The 21397-nt window shown below is 56.0% G+C and overlaps 2 protein-coding genes across 2 annotated transcripts in view; one reads left to right on the top strand and one right to left on the bottom strand.

Annotated features, from left to right (window-relative positions):
* The window catches only part of ABHD12 (abhydrolase domain containing 12, lysophospholipase), a 68316-nt gene extending 50672 nt beyond the window's left edge, over positions 1-17644 (top strand). Inside the window, exons 5-15 of the mRNA XM_024752685.1 lie at positions 2908-3013; positions 5182-5301; positions 7866-7896; positions 8334-8379; positions 10451-10580; positions 11728-11765; positions 12094-12173; positions 13120-13202; positions 14821-14899; positions 15875-16002; positions 16987-17644. Coding sequence (XP_024608453.1) covers positions 2908-3013; positions 5182-5301; positions 7866-7896; positions 8334-8379; positions 10451-10580; positions 11728-11765; positions 12094-12173; positions 13120-13202; positions 14821-14899; positions 15875-16002; positions 16987-17026 — 881 coding nt within the window. The 3' untranslated portion in view covers positions 17027-17644. The remainder of the gene's footprint in view (positions 1-2907; positions 3014-5181; positions 5302-7865; positions 7897-8333; positions 8380-10450; positions 10581-11727; positions 11766-12093; positions 12174-13119; positions 13203-14820; positions 14900-15874; positions 16003-16986) is intronic.
* Positions 17645-19655: 2011 nt separating this feature from the next.
* PYGB (glycogen phosphorylase B) overlaps positions 19656-21397 on the bottom strand; it is a 49945-nt gene continuing 48203 nt past the window's right edge. Inside the window, exon 20 of the mRNA XM_024752698.1 lies at positions 19656-21083. Within this exon, the coding sequence (XP_024608466.1) occupies positions 20931-21083 (153 nt within the window). The 3' untranslated portion in view covers positions 19656-20930. The remainder of the gene's footprint in view (positions 21084-21397) is intronic.

Below are 21397 nucleotides of genomic sequence, written 5' to 3'. Positions count from 1 at the left end.
GACCCTCCTCAGGCCAGCCTGGGGCCCTGCACCCCTTGACTCCGTTCCTTTGTCTTGCAGAAGTTCTGCTTGCTTTTACCAGTAGTGGCCAGGTGGTTCCTCTGGGGCTGTCTCACCCCCCGGGACTCACCAGGCACCTCTCGCTAGCTGGAGGGGAGGCACACAGGCAGCACCTGCTGCACTTGGTGCATTAACTGCATCCTTTCCCATGGTTTCTAAAACAGAAATGAAAGTGAACCGGAGGACGGGCTTGGTGGGATGAGTCTGTCCTAGAGCAGAATTGAGTTTCTTGGTTCTAGATTTCTCGGGCTTGGAAGCTTTTAAGATTAACTGCTAATCTTCGGAAGATGCTTTTCACTGGTAGGGGCCCTCTCGGAACTCTGGGGCAGCGCGTAAGCTGCATGGCTGCCTTTTCTGGGAGAGAGCCCGTGAGGCCTGACAGCAGTGCCCTCAGCCCTCGATGGTGCCCACCTTCCCTTTAGCACGGGCACTCTGGCCTCAGGAGCAGAGTTGATTGAATCAGCACTTGTTGGACATATTCAGAGTTTTACTGACAAAGTCGTTTCCCCTCAGTGGTCAGATGATGAACTGCCACCTGACGCTGCAGCCTCGGCTTCCCCAGCACGGAGCAGTCACCAGGGATGGCAGGAGTGGGCACTTCCGTCTGAAAGAGACGTGTGCAGGGGAGACCTTGCTAGGCCTGCTGGTCAGGAGCCCTCCCTGAGGATGTTGTCAGAGTGAACTCTGACTCCACAGCATAACAGACACCACAGACGGGGTGGCTTAAAACTACAGAAATGTATTCTCTCCCAGTTCTGGAGCTTCGAAATCCCTGTGTCGGCAGGCCTGGGCTCCCTCTTCCTTGCCTCTTCCCAGCCTCTGGTGGTGGCTGGTGTTCCTTGGCTTGTAGCAGCACCACTGCTGCCCCTGCCTCCATCACACAGCTGCCTTCTCCTGTGACTTCATGTTGGCTTCCTTCTGTCTGTCTGTATCCAAATTCCCTTTTGATAAGGACACCAGTCGTATTAGATCAGGTCCACCAAATGACCTTACTTAAGCTTGATTATCTCTGTAAAGACTCTGTTTCCAAATGAGGTCACCTTCTGATGTGCTGGGGGTTAGAACTTCAATATATCTTTTGGGGGGACCCAATTCGAGAACATTCAGGGCCCACCAGGATCAGAGCCAGTTTACCTTCCTCACTTCCTATCCGATTAGTCAAGAGTGTGGGCCATGGAGTCGGGCTGCCTGGGTGCAAATCCCAGAATCATCACATGTGACCTATGGTTGAGCCAGTGCTGTGGTCACAGTCATACCAGCCTGTTTCAGGGACGGTGGTCAGAGTACCGGGAAGGTGCACCAGTAAATAGGATGCCACCTCCTTTGAGTGCCGGTTTTCTTTTGAGAGAAAATAATTAAAGTTTTTAAAATGTAGCCTGCTGCTTGGAAAAGAGATGGATTAAGAAGCTGGAGGTTCAAAAGCAGCCCTGGTGGGAGGATTTGTCTTCCCCGTGGTTTAAAAGCTCAGGGAATTCCTGGGGGGGAAAGGAGCATGTGCATATCTCCACGTCCTCGTGAGTTGGCTGTTTCATTTCTTCAGTGAACATTTACTGAGCCGTGGGGACATTTGACGAAGTAAGAGCTGGAATGTAGGTATGTGGGTGCAGAGTATTGGGGGCGCAGCAGGTGCAAAGGCCCTGGGGCGTGAAGTGGGCATGCAGGGCTCTGGTGCCGAGAGGCCGTGTGAGTTACACAATGAAACTACTCTCTTCACCAAAGAAAACCAGAGTTGCATGACTTCCTTGTTGAAGACTGGCTGGAAGTCAGGGCTACACTGCACTTTGTCCCTACCCACTCTGGGAATTGCCATTTTATAATGTGAGTAAATCCCATCTCAAGGTTTGGTTTTTTGTTTTTCATTTTTCAACTAAATATAACTTCAAAAATTGTGTTCATCTCAAGCAATAAAAGTGCACTGGTATTCAAGGGGAAAATTACACACTCGCCTCCACCCCCACACACACTTTAAACCCATGTTCACAGCCTGGTGTGTCTCTCTGTATTTCTTTCCAAGCCACACTGTGTTGGTGTTGGTATTGGCATTGTTGTTGCTTGCTTGTACAGTGGCGACGTGGGATTACGTAGCCGCAGCACAGTGATCTTACCCTCCTTCCCTGCTCTTCTCACCTGCCTGTAATTCACAGAGGTTCCTCCAGGTCTGTCGATATCGGCTGCCTCTGTCTGAAGGCCCAGGGCTTCCCATTGTTGGGTGCACTGCAGTTTATCAGCCGTTGCCCTGTCGACAGGTCACCTGTTAAATTCAGGGCTGAATGAGTAGCTGCTGTCATGTTCCCATGCCTTCCCTCGACTCTGTGTGGCTTGTGGGTTCTGTGGATTCCTCCACCTCTGGCACCCACTCCTCATCTTCGGCCTCACTCTCTGTTAAATGACAGCACTAGGAACCTCAGAATCCCACTGAGGCCCGCACTCACATTCAGGTGGTCATCAAGCCCGTGGCCCCAGGTCCAGAACACACATCCATCTGTTGCCTTCCCCACAGTCCCTCCCCCAGCACCCTGGCTCCAGCCTTCAGTCGTAGCCTCCTTGTCTCCAGCCTCTCTCATGGCCAGGCCGACCCTCAGGTCTCCCAAGGATCTTTCCTTCCCTCCTTCACATCTTCTCACACCTTGAACAGCCTTCAGTGGGTCCCTGCTTGGACCTCGTCCTTGCCGAAGGATCTGTGGATACACCTACCTCCAGCCCCGCCTGAGGCTGGAGGGCCCGGTGCCCCAGGCAGTATGGCGTTGGGAAAGTACTTGGCACTTTTTGAGAGCTTCACCTCTGCTGTGTACGTGTGTGTCCGTCCACCCTCACTAATCCTGGTTTCCATCTCTTTGTCCCCCACAGTGCGCGTTCCCTATTTCATTGATTTGAAAAAACCACAGGATCAAGGTTTGAATCACACCTGTAATTACTACCTCCAGCCAGAGGAAGACGTGACCCTTGGAGTCTGGTGAGTGTACAGCCTCAGAGCTGCAGGGCCGGGCACCGCCTCTTGATAGCGGAGCCGTCTGTGAAACTCTTGCTTGTCCATTTTTATCTTTTGCCTGCTGTTTCCAAAGGAAAGATCTCAGCTAAATTCCTTGAATAACGGGGCACGAGATGGCAGCACCAGCTCTGTTCTGAGGTTTTCAAACCAGATTGGTTTTTGCAGAAAGCCTCGTTTCCAGGAGAGAAGAACGCCAGAAACAGAATATATCACAGAATCGTGAGCGCAGGCTTGAGCCACACCTGTCTTGCAGAGAAGGGCCCACCCAGTTGTTGCAAACAGCTGCATTTCTTTCACAGCACTCGCAGCTCTTGGTAGTGGTGGCCTTTGCTCTTTTCTTAGTGTTTACTTTTTTAGCCATAAATTTAGGTTGGGCCTAAGTTCTGTGACTTCTTGGCATTTCTTTGGAATATGATTTAATGCTTTTTCTGTGGACTAGTTGGTGTTTACAAACAACAGAACCAGAGCGGACCGGCTTTCCTGTGGCGTCTTCTCTTTCTCTCAGAAGCAGCTCTGAATTGCTGCCTTTGTCTCAGTAGAACTGCTGTGGACGTGAGAAGCTTCTGAGTGAAGTGCTCTGAATCGCTTCCCTGTGCTGTGCAGAGGGCAGGGGCTCCTGCGTAAAGACCAGAGAGTGAGAGGGAGGTTCTGGTTCGTAGTGGCTGAGGCTGGGGCTGTCTTTGGTCATTTCTGGTTTGTTTTAACGGAGCATTTACGACCAGTGTGTGCATGCAGGCCGCTGTGCATTTTCATTTTCAGTCAGAAGCCTGACATGTTTTGCTCAAAGGTGTTTGGGGGAATTGGCGGCTCTCCTGATGATTAAGAGGGTCTGTGCTTTGAAGATGTGGGCTCAGCCAGGCTTCTTCCTCGAGCAGAACAGCCGTGTTACAGGACAGGTATTTGTGGACAGTTACCTGTGAAGGTTGTGTTGGTGATGACCACATGAGTCTCTGGGAAGCGACAGCCGCTGTGTGCTGGTGGGCACCACTGCCCGCCCAGGTCTGCTCCCTGCACTGTCTTGATCACAGTGCGGGCCCTTGGGTGGCAGCAGCTCCATTCACCACCTGCCCTCACTGGCATCTCGCCATGTCCTGCTGCTGCGGAGGAGCTGGAGGCGGGTGGTGGTGGGAGGGCAGCTCCCCTCTGCCAGGCAGGGGGAGGAGTCCAGGGATGGAGAGCTTGCCTGGGCCTTTGTCAGGAGCTCCGAGTTTGGGTAGGCTGGCTACTGGAGGCATATCAGCTCCCAGCACCTTCCAAATGTACCTTTCCCTCTCATAGGTTTGTAATTGTGGGAGAGTGATAATTGCAGCGTTCAGAACCACCCAAAATGCAATCCTCTGAAATGGGTCAGAGAGACTACGTTAGAAACGAGATGCTAACACTTAGAAAAGAAGAAATCGGCCATGTAATGTTTTTAAAACTTCCCAAGAATGAATTCGAATAAGTTTTACAGAAAAAAGGTATTAAATCAGACCCTCCCCAGTGATGAACAGTGACTTTGATGTGTCCTGAGTTAAGATGAACCAGAGCACCTCTCTAAAGGAGGGTTTGGCCACATAGACAAGTGTCCACCTGCCTGGCCAGGCACGGAAGGACTGCTCACGTGGGCCTGTGACGTCTCCTGCAGAGGTGCGTCTGTGCCAAGACGGCTTGTGGACAGGCTCTGTGTTAGAAATGGTGCATTAAGGATGGCCGGGCTTCCAGTCCAGCCCGTTGACCCGTGTTGCTGAATTAGTACATATAACAGCACGATATGTCCTGCGTCGTGAGTTAAGTCACGTACTTAAAGACATGGATGAGTTTGAGGGGACGTGGCGTTGCTCAGTGTCCATTCAGTGCCCGTTCTGTGCTGGAACCCAGCTGGAAGGGGTCTGAGCTCACATACCTTCCCCTTTATACAGGAGGAGTGGCTGTCACCCCACCCCTAGTAACTGCTGCTGGGGCAAGCTTCTGGGGCCCAGAGAGGGCCCATCCACGAGTCAGGAAATGACCTGCCTCAGCTGCCAGAAGCTGCCCTCACAGCTTGGAGTCAGCCCACCCGGCCTCCTGCTGTCCGCTCAGTTGTGACTTGAGCCGTGGGCATCCCGTCTGCAGGCGCGTCACCTGCCGCTCCCCTCTGCTTCTGCTTCCAGGCACACTGTCCCCGCTGTCTGGTGGAAGAACGCCCAAGGGAAGGACCAGATGTGGTATGAGGATGCCTTGGCTTCTAGCCACCCGATCATCCTGTACCTGCACGGGAACGCGGGCACCAGGTGAGGAGGGGCTCCTTTGTGGGGCCCATCGCAGTGAGAGCATGGGTGCACCTGGGACACGGACGTCCTGAGAACACAGGAAGAGGCAGGGTTTGTCTGGGGTTTGGGAGAAGCTTGCATGAAGTCGTGTTCCCACAGGCCCAGAGCAGAGCAGGGCTGTGTGCAAGGTGGACCGGGCCTGCTTGCTTGGAAACCACCGGCTGAGCAGATATGGGCAGCTGTGTCCAGAAATCCCTGGTCTGAAGCTCGTGCCTGGGGTGGGATGGAGGTTGTCAGAGCGACCCAGAGCCTCAGCCAGAGGGGTGTCCTTCTTCCTGGGTTAGGGAACAAGGCTTCTCAGTGGGCAGGAGGCATGGTCCCTCAGCCGAGGTTTGTTGAGACCCTGCAGAGCCACTGTGTGCCCAGGAGGTCGCCTCTGCTCACCCAGCATCTGCTCTCTGGTCTGAAGAAACTTTCTCGCTGGCAGGTGTGCCCTGCTGGAGGGGGAGGCATGCTTCCTGGGGAGGGGCGAGGGTGACGTTGAAGGTGGGGGAGTCCCATGAAGAGACCCAGCTGAGCATGCAGGGACAAGCTTGTCCTCGGGGGCTGCCATGCCACGCTCTCAGGCCAGGTTACTTGCAGCCCTGAGCCGGCAGTGCCAGCGCATCCCACTGGGCCATCAAGGAAGCACCTGCGTCTGTGCAGATAAAGCCCTCGCCCAGGTGCTGTTCGAGAGTAGGTTTAATGGATGTCTTTCAGACAAGTGGGGACTGGAGCCATTGTTCAAAGAGGGCTCCTTCCAGCCCACATGGTCAGCCTTGTTGAGAAGAGTCTGCAGGAGAGCTGGTGGGGTGAGAGGAAGAGGGGCGTTTTCTGAACAAGCATTGCCTGAAACCCCTGGGAGGGTCCCTGTTCCTTGGGTCTCGTGAGAGACAGCCAGCAAGAAGCAGCAGGAGGCCGGGCACCGCGGGGCCGGGCTGGGGTCAGTCATTTCACAGGCAGAACCGGCGAGGAGGACAAAGCAGGCCACAGAGGGCGTCTGGGCAGAGGGGCTACACAGAGGATGTAGCAGGATGTCCAGGAAGTGGGCCCCACAAGGACACTCTGAGCTGGGAGAGCGGAGCGCTGAGCTACTGACTGAGCACGCACTTGGCAGTCTGCTTTCCCTTCGTCTGGGACAAGCTACAGCGGGTTTCTCTTCCGCTTTTCAAAGAGCAAGTGAATACAAACAGCTCCTGTAGCCTCTTTCTATAAATGAGGGAAGTTTGGAGTTCTTTGTGAGCAGTGCCAATCACATGGTAAAGAAGACAAAGTCTATCTGTAACTTCAGGGTGGAAGGAATCTTGTGACTTTGAAGGTTTGCTGCCCACCCCCACCCCCATCCCCAAGGACTACTCAGGCTGCAGATCTCGGCGGCCACCCGGCCGGGCAGGACAGCAGCAGCCGTGGTTCCCTGAGACTCGGACCCCCAGGATGCCCCCAGGCCCATCACGCTCTAAATCCCCCTTCTTGCTCAAGGTAGGGTACTGGGAACATTTAGAAAAGAGCCATGACAAATGGTTGCAAAGATAACTGAAGACACTGCAGTATTTCTTTCTGGTCTTGAAGCGAAGTCCTTTGAGTGAGTGTTTCTGGGTTATATTGGCTTTCCTCCTTCGTCGTGTTCTCGCCTCCCCTGAGGACGCTCGCCCCGTGAGCACACACCCCGGAAATTGGCCAAATGCTCCTCATAAAGAAGGGAAAGAGCTGAGAAGTCTGGTGAGGGTGAGCCCGCCTGCTGATGTGTCTCCCTCTCCCGAGGCAGCTCTATCCCCGCTTGGGTGTCTGTGCACCGTAACAGCCAGCCAGCATCTGGGCAGAAAGTGCGAGAAAGAGGTGGACAGTCCTTGGAGAGAGGTGCAGGCGTGAGGCGGTGCCAGCAGTGGCGCCTGCTCGGCCGTGGTGTTCGGCCGAGCCGCGGAAGCTGGAGCCTGCTGGGGAGGGGCTAGGAGGCTCACAGTGGCTGTCAGATCACGATGGCACCTTCGATCCAGCATCCACCCACGGACACACGTGTGTGGAAGGACATTAGGGGGTGGCCGCAGCAGCAGAAGCTCAGTTAGCAGCAGGTGGGAAAGAACCAAAGTGACCACGAGGGGAGGGCGTGAATGGCCGAGGAGGAGAGTTCTGAGAGTTGGCTGTGGCTCTGTAGGTGAAAAGGTTGGGGCGGGAGGTGCCTGTGGCCTGTCGCCGTGGTGTGTGTGCCAGCAAGGACGTGCTTCCCTCCTGTTCATGGGTGGTCCTGGACACTGGGGAGCTGAGGGGCCCTTTGTGTCTTCTGGGGTTTGTACTGAAGGTTTGTATGGCCTACTCAAACCAAAGGTGAGGTAATAGTTAAGAAATATCCCCCTTGTTTGGCACCATACTGTGGAGGCAAGCTGGGAGCCATGTAGGTACCCTGAGGAGGAGGTGACCTGTCCATCAGCCTCCCGTGTAGATTTGGGGACCAGGCACTAAGGGCCCAGATGCTGCTGTGCTGATCCTGGGCCCCCTTTCCGAGAAGATGCACTAACAGCCATGCTTGTTTCCTTTCCCTGATGATCTAGAGGAGGCGACCACCGGGTGGAGCTTTACAAGGTAGGTGAGGACGGCACACAGTTTATGATGGACAGAGCGGTGCCCTTAGCTTATGACAGACAGAAGGGGCCACACAGTGGACAGATGGATGGAGCAGTGCCCATGGGGTGTGACCCACACGGTCTGTGACAGATGGAGCGTTGCTTGCCTCCTGCTTCTGGCTGTTCTTTCCAGGATGCGTGAACAGAAGGGGGTCCTCCTAATAATTTTGAGTTAATACTCATTGTTGATCTTTTTAACACTGCCTGTTATGGACGTCTCCCCATGGAATGCTTCCCATTTTGCTGCCTCTGGGGATAGTTTCCAAGATCGGGATGAAAGGACTTTGTAGATCATATGCCAGAAATTGGCAAATTACATAAAGTCACTTGGAATTGCTTGGGTTTAGTGGGTTTAGTCAGAGCCATGTTGCCCAGGTGTTTGTTTTTCACTTCCAGGTGCTGAGTTCCCTTGGCTACCACGTGGTTACCTTTGACTACAGAGGTGAGGGCTCCGTACTTGCCCCGCTTCCTCCAGGTCGGTGTGGGATATGCAGGTGTTGCTCTGAGAGGCTCCTGCGCGGCTGGCAGCTCTGCCGTGACCTGTGGCAATTGTGAGCACGTGGAGGTGGTTGGAGGGTCAGGGTCTTCGGAGGTGTGTCCTGCGTGCATCCGCCCCTGTAGGGTGCCTGGAACCCCAGCACACACCCTCTGTCAGCCACATTTTATAAGTAGAAAGTACTGTCTTTTCTTTATTGGACTCAGGCTTTCCCCACAGCTGGACACGTTTCATGTTCAGCACAGCTGGTTTTGTTGACGTTATGGAGACGGGGAAGAGAGAGACTCATCTTCTCGCCCCTCAGTATTTCTTCTTTCTAGCCTCCCACAGTTTGATGCGTGAGGAAAATGCTTTGTGTTGTCAGGGAGCAGCTGTGTGGCAAGTGTGTGCCTTGGACAGTCCTTGGCGGGAGAGGTCAAAGGGCTAAAGGCCTCTTGTCCAGCTCACCCTGATTGGGGGTAAGGGGGTGGGGTCCACATCCACAGACTCAGGAGCCGGTTGACATCACCTGGATGTGAACTTTGGAAGAGTTTCCTCTTGCTGCTGCAACAAGTTACCACAAACGTAAATGTCTCGAAACAGCACAGACTTATTATCTTGATGTTCTGGAGGTCAGGAGTTCAAAATCGTTAGCCACTGGAATAAGTCAAGGTGTGGGCACGGCTGGAAGCTCCAGAGGAGAGTCAGGTTCCTGGCCTCTTCCAGCTTCTCCAGGCCACCCTCACTCCTTGCCTGTGGCCTGAGTCTGCATCACTCTGGCTCTGACTTCTGTCTCCCTTCTGAGCATAAAGACCCTGTGATTACTTGGGGCTCACGCTGATCAGGATAATCTCCCATCCCAGGGTCTCCTGATTCGCAGCCTTTTTCCTTCTGCACCCTTCATTCCCCTTGCCGTGTAAGGTACCAGAGGCACAGGTTTCGGGGTTGGACATGGACATCTTTGGGGGCCATTATTCTGCCGACCATAGGGTGAGGGATGGTTCTTTTGTGGAAGAGTGTTCCATCAGGAGGAGGGAGCTGGGTTGGAGAAACTCTGAAATGAGGCCCATCCTTTCCTCCTGCTCCTGCCGCTGGAACCTCAGGGTAGTGAGGGGGTGGCCTTTTCCTTGTTCGCCTCCTGGTGCTTGCAACAGAAGTAAGATCCCATCTATCACTTCCTCTTTTCATTTCCCATTGAGTCTCTGCCTTTCTAAGCCAAACAAGAGTTTGTCCCTGTCTCTGTCTCTCTGTGTCTCTCCCTGTCTCTTTGTCCCTTCCCCCACCAGTGCCCCAAGCCCTCACACTGGCCTTGTCCCTGACATTGGCTCCTTCCCTAATCTGGGTCTGGGATGCCCCAGGGAGGTGGCCTGTGGTACCCCTGCCTCTGGGTTTTGCTTGTGTAGCAGGACTTGCTCTTTCTGAGCCTTGTGGTGCTTTCAGATCATTTGATGATGACTCACTGCTGAGCTGCTGGAAATGACAGTCACACTTGACTTTTCTGAGAATCTGGAGGGAAGGTCCCTTGGGAGGTCAAGGTTTAGGGGCCGAGACAGTTGGCTTTCCTCTGTTAAGCAAACAGGATGCTAAAAGCCCCTTCCTTTCTGGGTCAGAGTTGCCCTGAGCCTGGAATCTGCCTGTCTGGGGGCCTCTCCACGCCTGTCCACAGCTGGACCACAGCTGGGCCATGCAGTCAGGGCTGGGCTCAGGGGCCCCAGGGTGGACTGGACTCTCACTGGCTGAGCCTGTCAGTGCCTCATCCTGGTGCCAAGCCCCGGATGTTGGAGCCGGCAGGGGTCTGCATGTCTGACCACCCCGTCTGCTCAGCTGCTCATCGAGACTCAGATGAGGGCGGGTGGATGGCCGTTTAGGTTCAGAGGTTGTGACAGCTGAGGAGGTGGGAGAAGAAGAGCTGGCTTGGCCGAGACCTTGAGGCCCCAGACGTTCTGGGCCTCCTGCTGAGAAGGGGGAGGAGGTGGGCTTGCCCCTCGAGGTCCCCTGGGCTGCATGTGTCGTCCTCCTCTTGCTGCTGCTTTCCCAGGTTGGGGTGACTCAGTAGGAACGCCGTCGGAGCGGGGCATGACGTACGACGCACTCCATGTTTTTGACTGGATCAAAGCGCGAAGTGGAGACAACCCTGTGTATATTTGGGGCCATTCCCTCGGCACTGGGTAAGAATTCCCCGCGTGGCCTTTGCAGGAGCAGGTCTTCACGGGCAACTGTCCAGCCCAGGCTCTCCTAGGGGCCCCGGAGTCCTCTGGAACCTGTAGCACCGTTAGTGCTATGATGGGGGCAGGGGATGAAGCACCGCAGAGACCACGAGGGGCTTTGAGATACTTCAGCTCCTCAACCAGGAAGTGACGGGAGGCACAACAGCAGTCGTGGAGATGCCGTGCCGTCTCCTCCGCAGGGAGGATGCAGGCGCGCCTCAGCGGGACTGTGCCCTGAGGAGGTGGGTCCGAGCAGAACGGGACAGGGCACTCGGGCTTCCCTTGGCCTGGCTGAGGACATATGTGCTGCCCAGCAAGCCCAGGAGCCAGGGCCTTGGTTCTGTTTGCAAACGGTGGGCCCTTTAGCCCACGCTTGGCGTCGTCACCAAAGAACTTGGGTAGGCAGCAGCGGTGGTTCCCTTCCTCCATCTGCCAAGACAGGAAGCACTTCGATGTTCCACGTGAGCCGCCTGCATCGCTTCCACGGGCGTAGGGGCCAGTGTTTCTAAAGGAGCCCAAGACCAGCACCTGCTGTTTTTCTGCTGCCTTTCCTTTGGACGCGGTGGCTGCAGGCGGGTTGGGGCCGCAGGCGGGTTGGGGCCGCAGGCTGGGCAGTGCCTGGGACAGGGCCTCCTGGCCTGCCCTCACGGGGGGACTGAAACCTGGACAGGAGAGCAGGCCGTCCTGCCCTGGGTGTCTGCATGGGACCCGCCCAGGTTGGTCCCGGGAAGGCAGGAGGCCCCCAGGCCTGGCAGACTGCAAGTGCTGCCGCCCCCAGGAGCTGTGCAGGCAGACTGCAGCCTCCTCCCTGCCGACGGGGCGGCCCTGGGCCCTGCTGTCCTCCTCCCACCCATACGGACCGGGTGTGAACTGGGGCGCCGCTGTGTGGCCTGAAGGGGCTGCTCCAGGTGAGGTGCATGCCTCGGGGACATGGAGGTGCCCTGTCGGAGGGGCTGGCTGACGGCTGGGGCATCTGTGCTCCCCCCGCCCAAAACCCCACTGGTCACTTCGCAGATCCCGGCTTCCTCGGTCACCTTTGAGTATTAGGAGGATCTCATCTGGAACAATTTTTGTCATAATTCAGCTGAACTTTTTTTTTTCTTTCCAGAGTGGCCACAAACCTGGTGCGGCGCCTCTGTGAGCGAGGTAGGGGCTCGTGTGGGGTCACACGTCGTGGGGATGGCCCGGCTCCCGTGGGCGGGTGGAGCGTTGGGGAGCCGGCTGTGCTCCAGGCCCTGGGGCTTCTCGTGAAGTGGGTGGTGGTGGACGTGCCGTGCAGTGAGACGAGAGCAAGGTGCTGAGGTGGGGGCCTGAGCAGACCCTTGAGGGCCCTCCCCCGATCCGCCAGCGGCTGGCGGGGCCTCACCAGGGGCCGGGCTCCGCTGTCCTGTGGAGGGTGCGTGGATGGGGAGTGGAGGACTGTGTCTCACTGGGGTTTCTTGCTCACCTCCCAGTTCCCCGTTTGTTTATCTAGAGACACCTCCAGATGCCCTCATATTGGAATCTCCATTTACTAACATCCGTGAAGAAGCTAAGAGCCATCCATTCTCAGTGGCAAGTACAGATCTTATTAAAAATGGACTTATTTTTATAATGAAAATAATTGCTATAAAATATAAAAATGACTAAGTAAATATGTATAATAAATAAATTTAAATATCATAAAATTATTTAAATAGTCTAATGAATACAAACTTTATTAAAAGTTAATTCTCATTTAGTTCTGGTCACTGGCCTGACTACAGAGCCGCTCAGGATGTTTATAACTTCGTGCCAGGTAGAAGGATGGGGTCACTGCCAGGTTGCCTGAGGGTGGCTGTACCCACAGGAGGCCTTGCCCCCTGGCACGGTTTGCCCCCCCTGGCATTGCTTGCCCATGGGGCTCAGTGCAGGCTGAGGGCGCTGTCCCGGCTGCCTCCCCAGGAGTGGAGCTGGTGGGCACCCCAGGGAAGCCCTGGTGGGGATTACATGCTGTTGGGCCGTCACTGGCCAGATTCGAGGCCTTGGACCCTCCATTTACAGGCCAGGCCCAGAGGAGGGTCCTCTGTACCCTGTTTCTTCCTCTTCCTCCTCCCACTGCTTCCGTGTGTCCAGGGGAGCCGTGTTGGCCCCACCCGACCTCATGCTGCTCCGTTGCAGACAGAAGAGTCCTTTGTTGGGTCTCCTTTGATGTTGCTCTTCTCCCGAGCCACACGGACCCCATTCCTTGGGGGTGGCAGCCTGTTGTGTGTGGGAAGCCTGGTCTCCTAGTCTGAGGTGTGGGAGCCCTGTTTGCAGGCAGCCCCCCTGCAGCCGGTCTGGGGGCCTCTTGAGCAGGGAGTCTGAGGGCGGGGGTCAGGAAGGGCAGGGGCGCCCCCCCCCCCAGCTCCAGGGGGCCCACAGGTCAGCCTGCTCAGAAGCAGGAGTGACCCCCGGGCACACGGCACCTCTGTCTGGACCCTCAGCCCTGCAGGGGGTGTTTTAATTGATCCTCTGCTTGTTGTCCACATGTTGCCTCCAGATCTATCGATACTTCCCTGGGTTTGACTGGTTCTTCCTTGATCCCATCACAAGCAGTGGAATTCAGTTTGCAAATGATGAAAAGTGAGTACCATGGAAGAGAATTTAGAAAATCCCCAAGAACCTCCAGAATAAGTGTCTTGAGTCACGTTAACCAAGTAGGATAGGATTCTGAATACATAGGGATCTTTTCTAAGCAACACATCTCTGTAAAGGGAATGTCAGTTAGAGAACGAGAACCAGGAATGTGGAAAGACTGTAGGATTAGATTAAAGAAATAGGAAGACAACATATTTTTGGTCCATAAAGCTGTTTTATTTGAAAATTATGTCAAAACCAGAACTCCTAAACAGGTATTAAAGCAGTAATAGTAACTGTTATTCAAAAAATGACTTTGCCTCAGCCATTGGTTTTGTGTTTGGTTATGGAAAGATGTTACGAAGTTTAATATTAAAAGTATTTCTCTGAGGTGAACCAGCAGTTACATGTTCTATTTAAGGACTGTTTCTTTGAACAACGTTCAGATTCTGCTGACATTATCTTTGTGATATCTTAATTTCATGGGGTTTAATTTCTTCAAAAAAAAGAAAAGGAAAAATCCTTATCTGAATATGCAGTTAACATTTAAAAATCTACACTTTTTAAAGAAGAGTTATCTGAGTAGACTGGGTTCCCTCTAAAAATGACAACGGTGAGAAAGCCACCTTTGGCTGCCCCCCCGCTGAGCCTGTGTGAGTGCTGGTGGGCCGGCCGGCCCTCACCCACTGGAAGTCAGGAGCCCCAGCTTGGTGGGCAGGTCTGTTCCCAAATATTTGGTAAGGTGACAGCATGTGAGGGGGGCCTCCAGAGTCAGAGAAGCTACGAAGCAGATTCGTGGGTGGAAGTCCAGAAAACATGTCACCCGTCAAAGCGTGACTCGCACACCAGCAGCCCTGCACCCTGGGAGTGGAACGTGGTGGGCGGGTGAACTTGGCGAGCCGCTAGCAGCAGTTGCAGACTGCCAGAGTTGGGCCTGTGAGGGGCGGTGCGCCCCCAGGCCTGGTCCTGCCAGGTGCCAGGCTTGCCCCGGGGCTGCCCTCGTGAAGTCCCCAGATCAGCATGGGATCGCCAACAACAGGTATCTGCTGCATCCAGCAGCTCCCCGTGAGACCCCAGTGAGGGGCGCCTAGGAGACCCCGGGCCCATCCAGTCCTTCTGTTAGGTGGTTTGCTGAAGGACAGGATCCTGTGAACCTGTTGAGAATGTTAATTTACTCGAAACTCTCAGGAGTGACCTTAAATGTCATTTACACGAAAGATGAATTAGAGGGTGGCTCTTTTGCCAACAGATGTCCAGTAAAGTTCATTTGAGTGAGTTTCCTGGCCCACCTAAATTACTTAGTTTGTAAATGTTGTTTTGTAACTTTTTAAGAATAGTCTACTAGCAAAAAAAATAATTTTTAATTTCCAGGAAATATTCAGGGACCCGATTTGGTGAATGAATTGATCTCTAGATTTGACTGACACCTGTCATCTAGAATAGATATTGATGGAAACATCTAAGAAATCAAATGCTAGTTCTCTATTAAAATGCCCAGTTTGAGGCGTTCCACACCACAGTGAAGCGCTCTCTAAGCCAGGTCCCTGCTGTGGGCAGGACTGGGAGCCCAGGAGACCCCAGCTCCTCCTGGGGGCCAGTCCAGCGCCTTTCTCCCTCCCTGCAGTGTGAAGCATATCTCCTGCTCCCTGCTCATCCTGCACGCTGAGGACGACCCTGTCGTGCCCTTCCAGCTTGGCAGAAAGGTGGGTGTCCGGCGGGCGTCGGGTAAACTCATGTTCAGTCCAGGCTAGGCCAGGCAGGTGTGGAGGGTCCTGCTGCTGGCAGGGCCCCTTGTGAGGGAGAGGGCAGAGGTTGGCAGCAGGGTCGGGGCGGGGCTGGACAGCTGATGACGCCCCAGAAGGAAATGTGAAAATAAGCAAACGAATATCTCCTGGGTCCCCCGTACAGGGGACTCAGTCAGGAGGGTTTGCCAGTTACTGGCTGGAGGGAAAGAACCCTTCTCCCCCAGCGGCTGGAATTGGTACAGAACTCTCACCTGTTCTCTTGCCTCTGGGATGGGACTGACGACAGAGGGTGCCATGTTGCCTCTGTGTCTGCTTTTGCTGTATTTGCTTTGCCTTTGCTGCCAGGAAGCCTGATTAAATTTGTAGGTGGGGGTAGGGTGGGAGAGAGCACTGTCTGGCCATGGCGCTGGCCTGCTAGAGGGCGCAACGCCCAGGCCACATCAGACCAGGCCTGAGGCAGGTGTGCGAGGGCCAGGTCCTTTTCTCCAGCTGGTTCGGGCACATGACCTGGCCATCCCGGGCTGCGAGGAGGGGGCTGAGGTGGCATAGGTCCTGAGCCACCTTGTTGGCGGGCCTTGACCCACGCACACGGCAAAGTTTGAGGCACACAGCCCACCCAGCCCCAGGGACTGAGCCATCGGGGCTGCTCCTGGCACTCAGTCCACCACCGCATCCCGTAGCAGGTGGCTCTCTGTGGTGCTGCAGGCCCCTGAGGAAGGGCAGTCTGCAAGACGGGCGTGAGGATGGAGAGGGTCTTGAGTGGTGGCCCTGAGGGTCCCTGCTGTGGGCGAGGCAGGCTGCAGGGCTCTGTGCATGGGGGGCTTGGGCTGCTCTTTGGAGACAGTGGCCATGGGCTGCTGTCTGTTGCAGGGGGAGGCCAGTAGGCAGGTCACCCCCAGGCCCCGGTCGCTGACCCGCCTCTCCCTCCCCCAGCTCTACAACATTGCTGCACCGTCACGAAGCTTCCGAGACTTCAAGGTTCAATTCATCCCCTTCCACTCGGACCTTGGCTACAGGCACAAGTACATCTACAAGAGCCCTGAGCTTCCACGGATCCTGAGGTGAGGCGCTCTCCTCTCACCTGCGATGCCGTCCTGCGTGGCGATGGCTCAGGCAGGCGTGTGCGGCCGCAGCTACAAAAGCCATTTCGGGGCCGAGTCACAGTGAGGGGTCAGGAGTGTCAGCCCCCCTCCTGGGCCGTCCCCACCGTCAGTAGGGCTGTGATCTCCCTGTGGTGCAGGTCGTGCAGCAGACACCACAGCTGCTTTGGGTCAGGCCTCCATCCCTTCCCACAGGCCCGTCAGGTTGCTGCTCCTGTGTGTGGGGCACGGGGGGGTGCAGGTCTGGGCCAGCTCCTCAAAGGCCTGTTTGTCCCCAGCTGCTTCTGGAAGGGAGGCTGTGCCCCTGGCTGCACTGCGCTGGCCGAAATCCTGGGCCAGGACGTGGGCTGCCACCCCGGGCACCCATCTCGAGCTTGGGCGCAGAGCCTGAGGATGAGGGGTGCACTGGTGGCACAGCAAAGGGTTTGGATGGACCAGGCACTCCCTGCCTCCCGCTGGAGGGTGCAGGCAGCCCGCACGTCCTGGCTGGGGGGCCTCTGATGAGCCCGGGGTGCTGGAATCGGCCCTCGGTGAGGTGTGTGCCGAGTGGTCACACTTCGCCCTTGAGGTTCCAGGGGCGTTCTTTTGCAGTTTCTTGCCTCACGGATGTGGGTTGCTGCGAGGGGACAGTGATGAGTATGGGTTTGCTCTGGGACTGTGGTTTTTCTTCATAAAAGGAATACATTACATAAAATGTAGACCAGAGAATGGCTCCAACATCGGGGTGCAGTTAGTGACCCCATCCTTGCTCCTGTGTGTCGGGACTTAACTTGGGCGCTGCCCTTGGCGCCCTGCTTGTTTAACTCACGGGGTTTTCTGAGCGGAAGTGTGGTCCTCCAGGCTCTTTTGTGGCCTCCCCAGGTGGGCTGTAGGAGGACCACAGAAGGTGGGGTCTCAGGTTTGGTCTCAAGAGGTTTGGCCGACAGGTTTCCTCCTCTGGTCCAGGGAATTCCTGGGGAAGTCGGAACCAGGGCGCCAGCACTGAGTGTTACTCGCCACCTGAAGGAGCATGAAGATGTCTCCCTTGTCCCCCCCTTCCTCCGGCCAGCCCGGCACCCTGGAGATGTGCCTGGAGAGAGAACTCGGATGCCAGCGGGCCAGGCAGAGGAGGCCCTGGCAGACCTGAGGCGCCCGCCCCTGGTGGCTGGGAGCACAGGTTTCTGTGGACAGCGTGGGGGGCGGGCATGTGGCCCTCTGTTCCTCTTGCTGCCACTCAACCTGAGGTCTTGTTGGGAAGACAGTGACAGAGCTTTCTGGCCATCGGCTAGTTGATCCCACACTTCCTGAGCTGGGCACCAGGAGCCTGGGGCAGGAGGCGTGGGGTCTTGGGACCACGTTGAGCTTTCTGGCACCACCCTCGAGAATGTGGGGAAACTTGGGTTCTTTCTGTCCCTTCCCAGAACGGACTCTAGTGGTTCCATCAGCCCCTCCAGCCCTGTGCACCCTGCTTGCCTTCCTTGGTGTCCCTGCCTCCCTGGGCGGCCCCACTGCTCTCAGCGGGGGAGGTGCCCGTGGTCTGCCTTCCTCCGATTTCCACCCACCTGTCTACCTAACCTGGCCTTAGACTGAGCATTTATTTAAGAATAAAATCGTGGTGGTGGTCTGTCTGTTTTCTCAGTGACGCCTCCAGCCCAGGCCCTACCCACAGTCCCAGGCCACTCTCAGGACCCGACCATATGGGAGGTGGTGTTGGCCAAGGATCATGGGCCCTTCTTTCCCGCTTCCTTCCAGACACTGAGGCCCAGCACGGAGGGGCGTTACCTCTGGGGAAAGGCATGTTCACGGTGGGGAGGTGGAGATGGCTTCTCCAGGTGGAGCAGATGGCATTTTTCTAAAAACCAGGCCTACGCAGGTGACCTTTCCAACCTTATAGTTAAGAAGCTCTTTGAATGTTGCCGTGTTGATGGACAGGTGGTGGGGTTTAGGCTGCTGGAGTCCAGGGACCCTTCTGGCCCGCGAGCATTGCCCTGTTCACTCACTGGTGGTGGCGCTTCTGTTGTTTGGCTTTTTGCGAAACCAGCCTCCCCTGCACGTGTGCCGCTCCCAGCCAGCGCCTGCCAGCTGTCCCACTTCTCACCTCCCCGCTAAGTGCCCTCTCTCGCAGGACAGGGTGTGTGGCTTAATAAGGGGGCTTCGAGCTGTGCAGTACAGGGTTTGTCCCAGGTCGGAGGACTTCAGTCCACCTAGGTCTCTCCTGATGGCAGGCCTTCCTCCCCTAGATCGTCAGGCTCTGGCACTTTCCAGTCTCAGCAGTGCAGGAATTCCCCAGGGTGGGGAGGGGCTTGTTTACCTGCCCCCCTTGTGGCCTGTTAGCAGCTATGCCCTGGCTGGAAGCCCAGAAGCAGGTTACACCCTCTTTCTGAAGCACCTTAGAGCTGCCCACGGTGATTCTTATATCTGGAAAATCCATGTCTTTCTTAAACCGGGTTTGAAACGGAACAGACCCTCCTGAGGTCAGTTTGTCAGTTATCTTCTACTGGACGGGTTTGCTCTGCACTCCCGGTATCCAATTCAGGTGTGAGCACGGCCTGCAGGGCCCCACCCCGTCCCCCAGCTTCATGTCTCCTTGGACTTCCGTCAGAGCTGGGACACCCATCCCCACCTGACACCGTCTTCATGTAACTAAAGCATGAAGTGCCTGCCTGGCCAGGGCAGCCCCTTCATGCTTTTCTCAGTCACTGAGGCTCCTGGAGGCCCTGCAGCTCAGAGCCACATCCCCAGCTCGTCTTGACCAATGAGGCCGTCTAGACCTGGCCTGCTCTGCCTGGGCTCAAGTCTGCATCTTGTTTTTCTTAAAATTTTGTCTATGTAAGTTGCTTCAGATTTTTTTGGGGGGTGCGGAATAAGGTAGGCTATAAAGTAAAAATACAAGCTGTTAGTGTTTTTACAGGTGTCTGACCGTCTGAAGATAAGGAAGCATAAGGGATCATGGGGCTGGTAGCTGCCGCCCTTGTCAGCTGTCAGGTAATTAGTAATCAGGTCCACACATCTCTGCCTGGTGGCATCTCAGCTTATTACCTCGGTCTGAGCGACTAAGCTTACACTGTGGGTTAGGACTGACCCTTTAATGGGTCACAACAGTCGGTGGTCAGGAACAGCAAGAGATGTGCACAGCTGTGAACTGTGGTCGTCAGATGCATGTGTCCCAGGAGCTGCCCCAGACCTGAGACCAGGAATGTGCATCTCAGGTGCCCCCAACCAAGGGGCGGCTCGCACATCCCACCACCAGCAGGGGTCCACGGCGTTCTTGGGTACTTTGGGTAACAATGGCCCCGAGTCACATCCCTCTGGGTTCTTGATTTAACCTGCAGCCATACAGTTTGGGGTCGGGGGGAGGAGTTTTGGTCCCCAGGGCGTTCCACTTCCCAGGACCAGGAGTGGGTGGCAAAAGATGGGTGCAAAAAAACAGTACAATTCACACCAAAAATGCCAGCACCCAGGAGACAGTTTTCCAAGTGGCTGGGTTTGACGGTTCAGGCACTCGTGGCTCTAAGCCCCACATGCAGTTGGGGGTGAGAGAACTTTCTGTTCTCAGTCCCGGAATGATGGACCATAATTTAGCCCGGCTGGGACATGGACTGCCCTGGGCACAAGAGTGACACACAGAGGCCAGATCAACTGAGCACAAGCAGGAAGGTTTAATCCGTTTCTCACATGAGGCAGTGACAGTGAGGGGCACAGTGATGGTTACACTCGGCCTAAGGGACGGGCAGCAGAGGGCGCTGGGGATGCAACCACAGACCTCCACGCCTCTGTTGAGGTGAGCAGTCAGGATGGGGATGAGGGCAGGACCCTGTGCCACCCAGGTCCAGCATTTGAGGAGACAGCCTCCGGAAGCTTCCGCCCGCAGCTCCTGCCTGCTCCCTGGCCCTGTCCTTCCCACCTGCTCACCCGCCCTCCCCAGCACCAGCCTGCTCTCTGGGCAGAATGGAAAGTGGGCTCCTCTCTGGGCCCACTCAGTCCTTTTCCAGACCAGGTTGTCATGCTGCTGGGAGGAGGGAGACCGGCCTCCTGTGAGACCGGAAACGCACCCTCCTGGACTCGACGGGCACAGATCTGCAGCGGGGCTGGGTGTTCAGCTTCACCCAGCAGAGGTGGGGACCCCACCTGGGTGCCCAGGGCCAGGTGAGAACATCCCAGCATTGCCTCCCCAGGCACTAAACTTCAAAAGTGCTATTTTTAGTTGCTAAAACAAGGAAAGGCTTCAGCTAGTTTCATTTCCTTGTGAAAAACCTTATGAAGAAGCAAAACCAAACGAATTCTGCATCAGCCAGCCTTGTCCCAGCCAAAGCTCCCTAGACACTGGACACAGGTGTTGTCCCCAGTGTCACTCTCAGTTGTCCTGGGGCCTCTTTATCTGATCGATCTGGAAACCCCGGGCTGGGTGCCCACACAGCAGCTATGAGGACATGGCCTAGCACAGTGGACCCTCCCTGCATGGCCAGGAGGCAGAGCTGGGCCAGGGAGGACTGGGGCCACACTGGACGAGGTGCTGCAGAAACATACACTGCCCCAGGCTTTACCACGGCTACCTGGCCGGACCCCAGAATCCAGAGGCTCAGAACTAAAAACGAGCTCACGCAAGGCGTGTGCAAGGCTGCGGGGAGCCCAGCAGACAAGTCCACCTTCCCCCACCTCCACGGGGCAGGTGGGCAGAGCAGCAGGCCAGCTGCCCTGCTCAGTGCTGTGGGCCCTGCTTGCCTGCAGGAAACGGGGGAGCATCTCACCTCAGCATCTTCCCCCAACCCAACCCCCGAAAGCCACCACCCGGATCCCCATGGCCGTCCCGGAAACAGCACTGAAAAAAAGCAGGGTGCTCGCAAAGTGCTTGGAAACGGGCAGTCAGCAAGAAAACAAACGCCTCTGGTCCCGAGGGGGAGGGCAGAGGCCTAATCCCTGGGGAGGCTGGGGGGCGGGGTCTTCAGGGCAGAGGGCTCCACGCCCCAGATGTCCCGGGCGTACTCCATGATGGTCCGGTCACTGGAGAACTTGCCCGAGCAAGCGATGTTCCTGATGACCTTTTTGGTCCACTCCTTGGGGTTCTACAGAGGGAAGCGGTGCTCGGTGACCTCGGGCTGTTCCCAGATGCACTTAGGCCCTGGGTAGCCAACCAAGAGTTCACTGGGAAGGGGGCCCACCCACCAGGAAAGTTTCCAGATGACGAGACAGAGGTCCTGCTGGGGTGCGGCGCACACACTGCACAGACACCCCACCAGAGGAGTATGCGCCCCCAGACTGCAGCCAGCACCAGGAGGGGCCTCCCCAAAAGGAAAGCAGAGTTCCTCCCGGAGCCCGGAAGATCACTCGGTTTCTAGGCCCCCTCCTGTTCTGTCATAGGAGGGAACATCAGGGGCTA

This window comes from Neophocaena asiaeorientalis, unplaced genomic scaffold (assembly GCF_003031525.2).
Source record: "Neophocaena asiaeorientalis asiaeorientalis breed wild unplaced genomic scaffold, Neophocaena_asiaeorientalis_V1.1 scaffold528, whole genome shotgun sequence".
NCBI classification, from domain to species: Eukaryota; Metazoa; Chordata; class Mammalia; order Artiodactyla; family Phocoenidae; genus Neophocaena; species Neophocaena asiaeorientalis.
The sequence above is the reverse complement of the archived record's forward strand: the minus strand, read 5'-3'. Positions and strand labels throughout refer to the sequence as shown.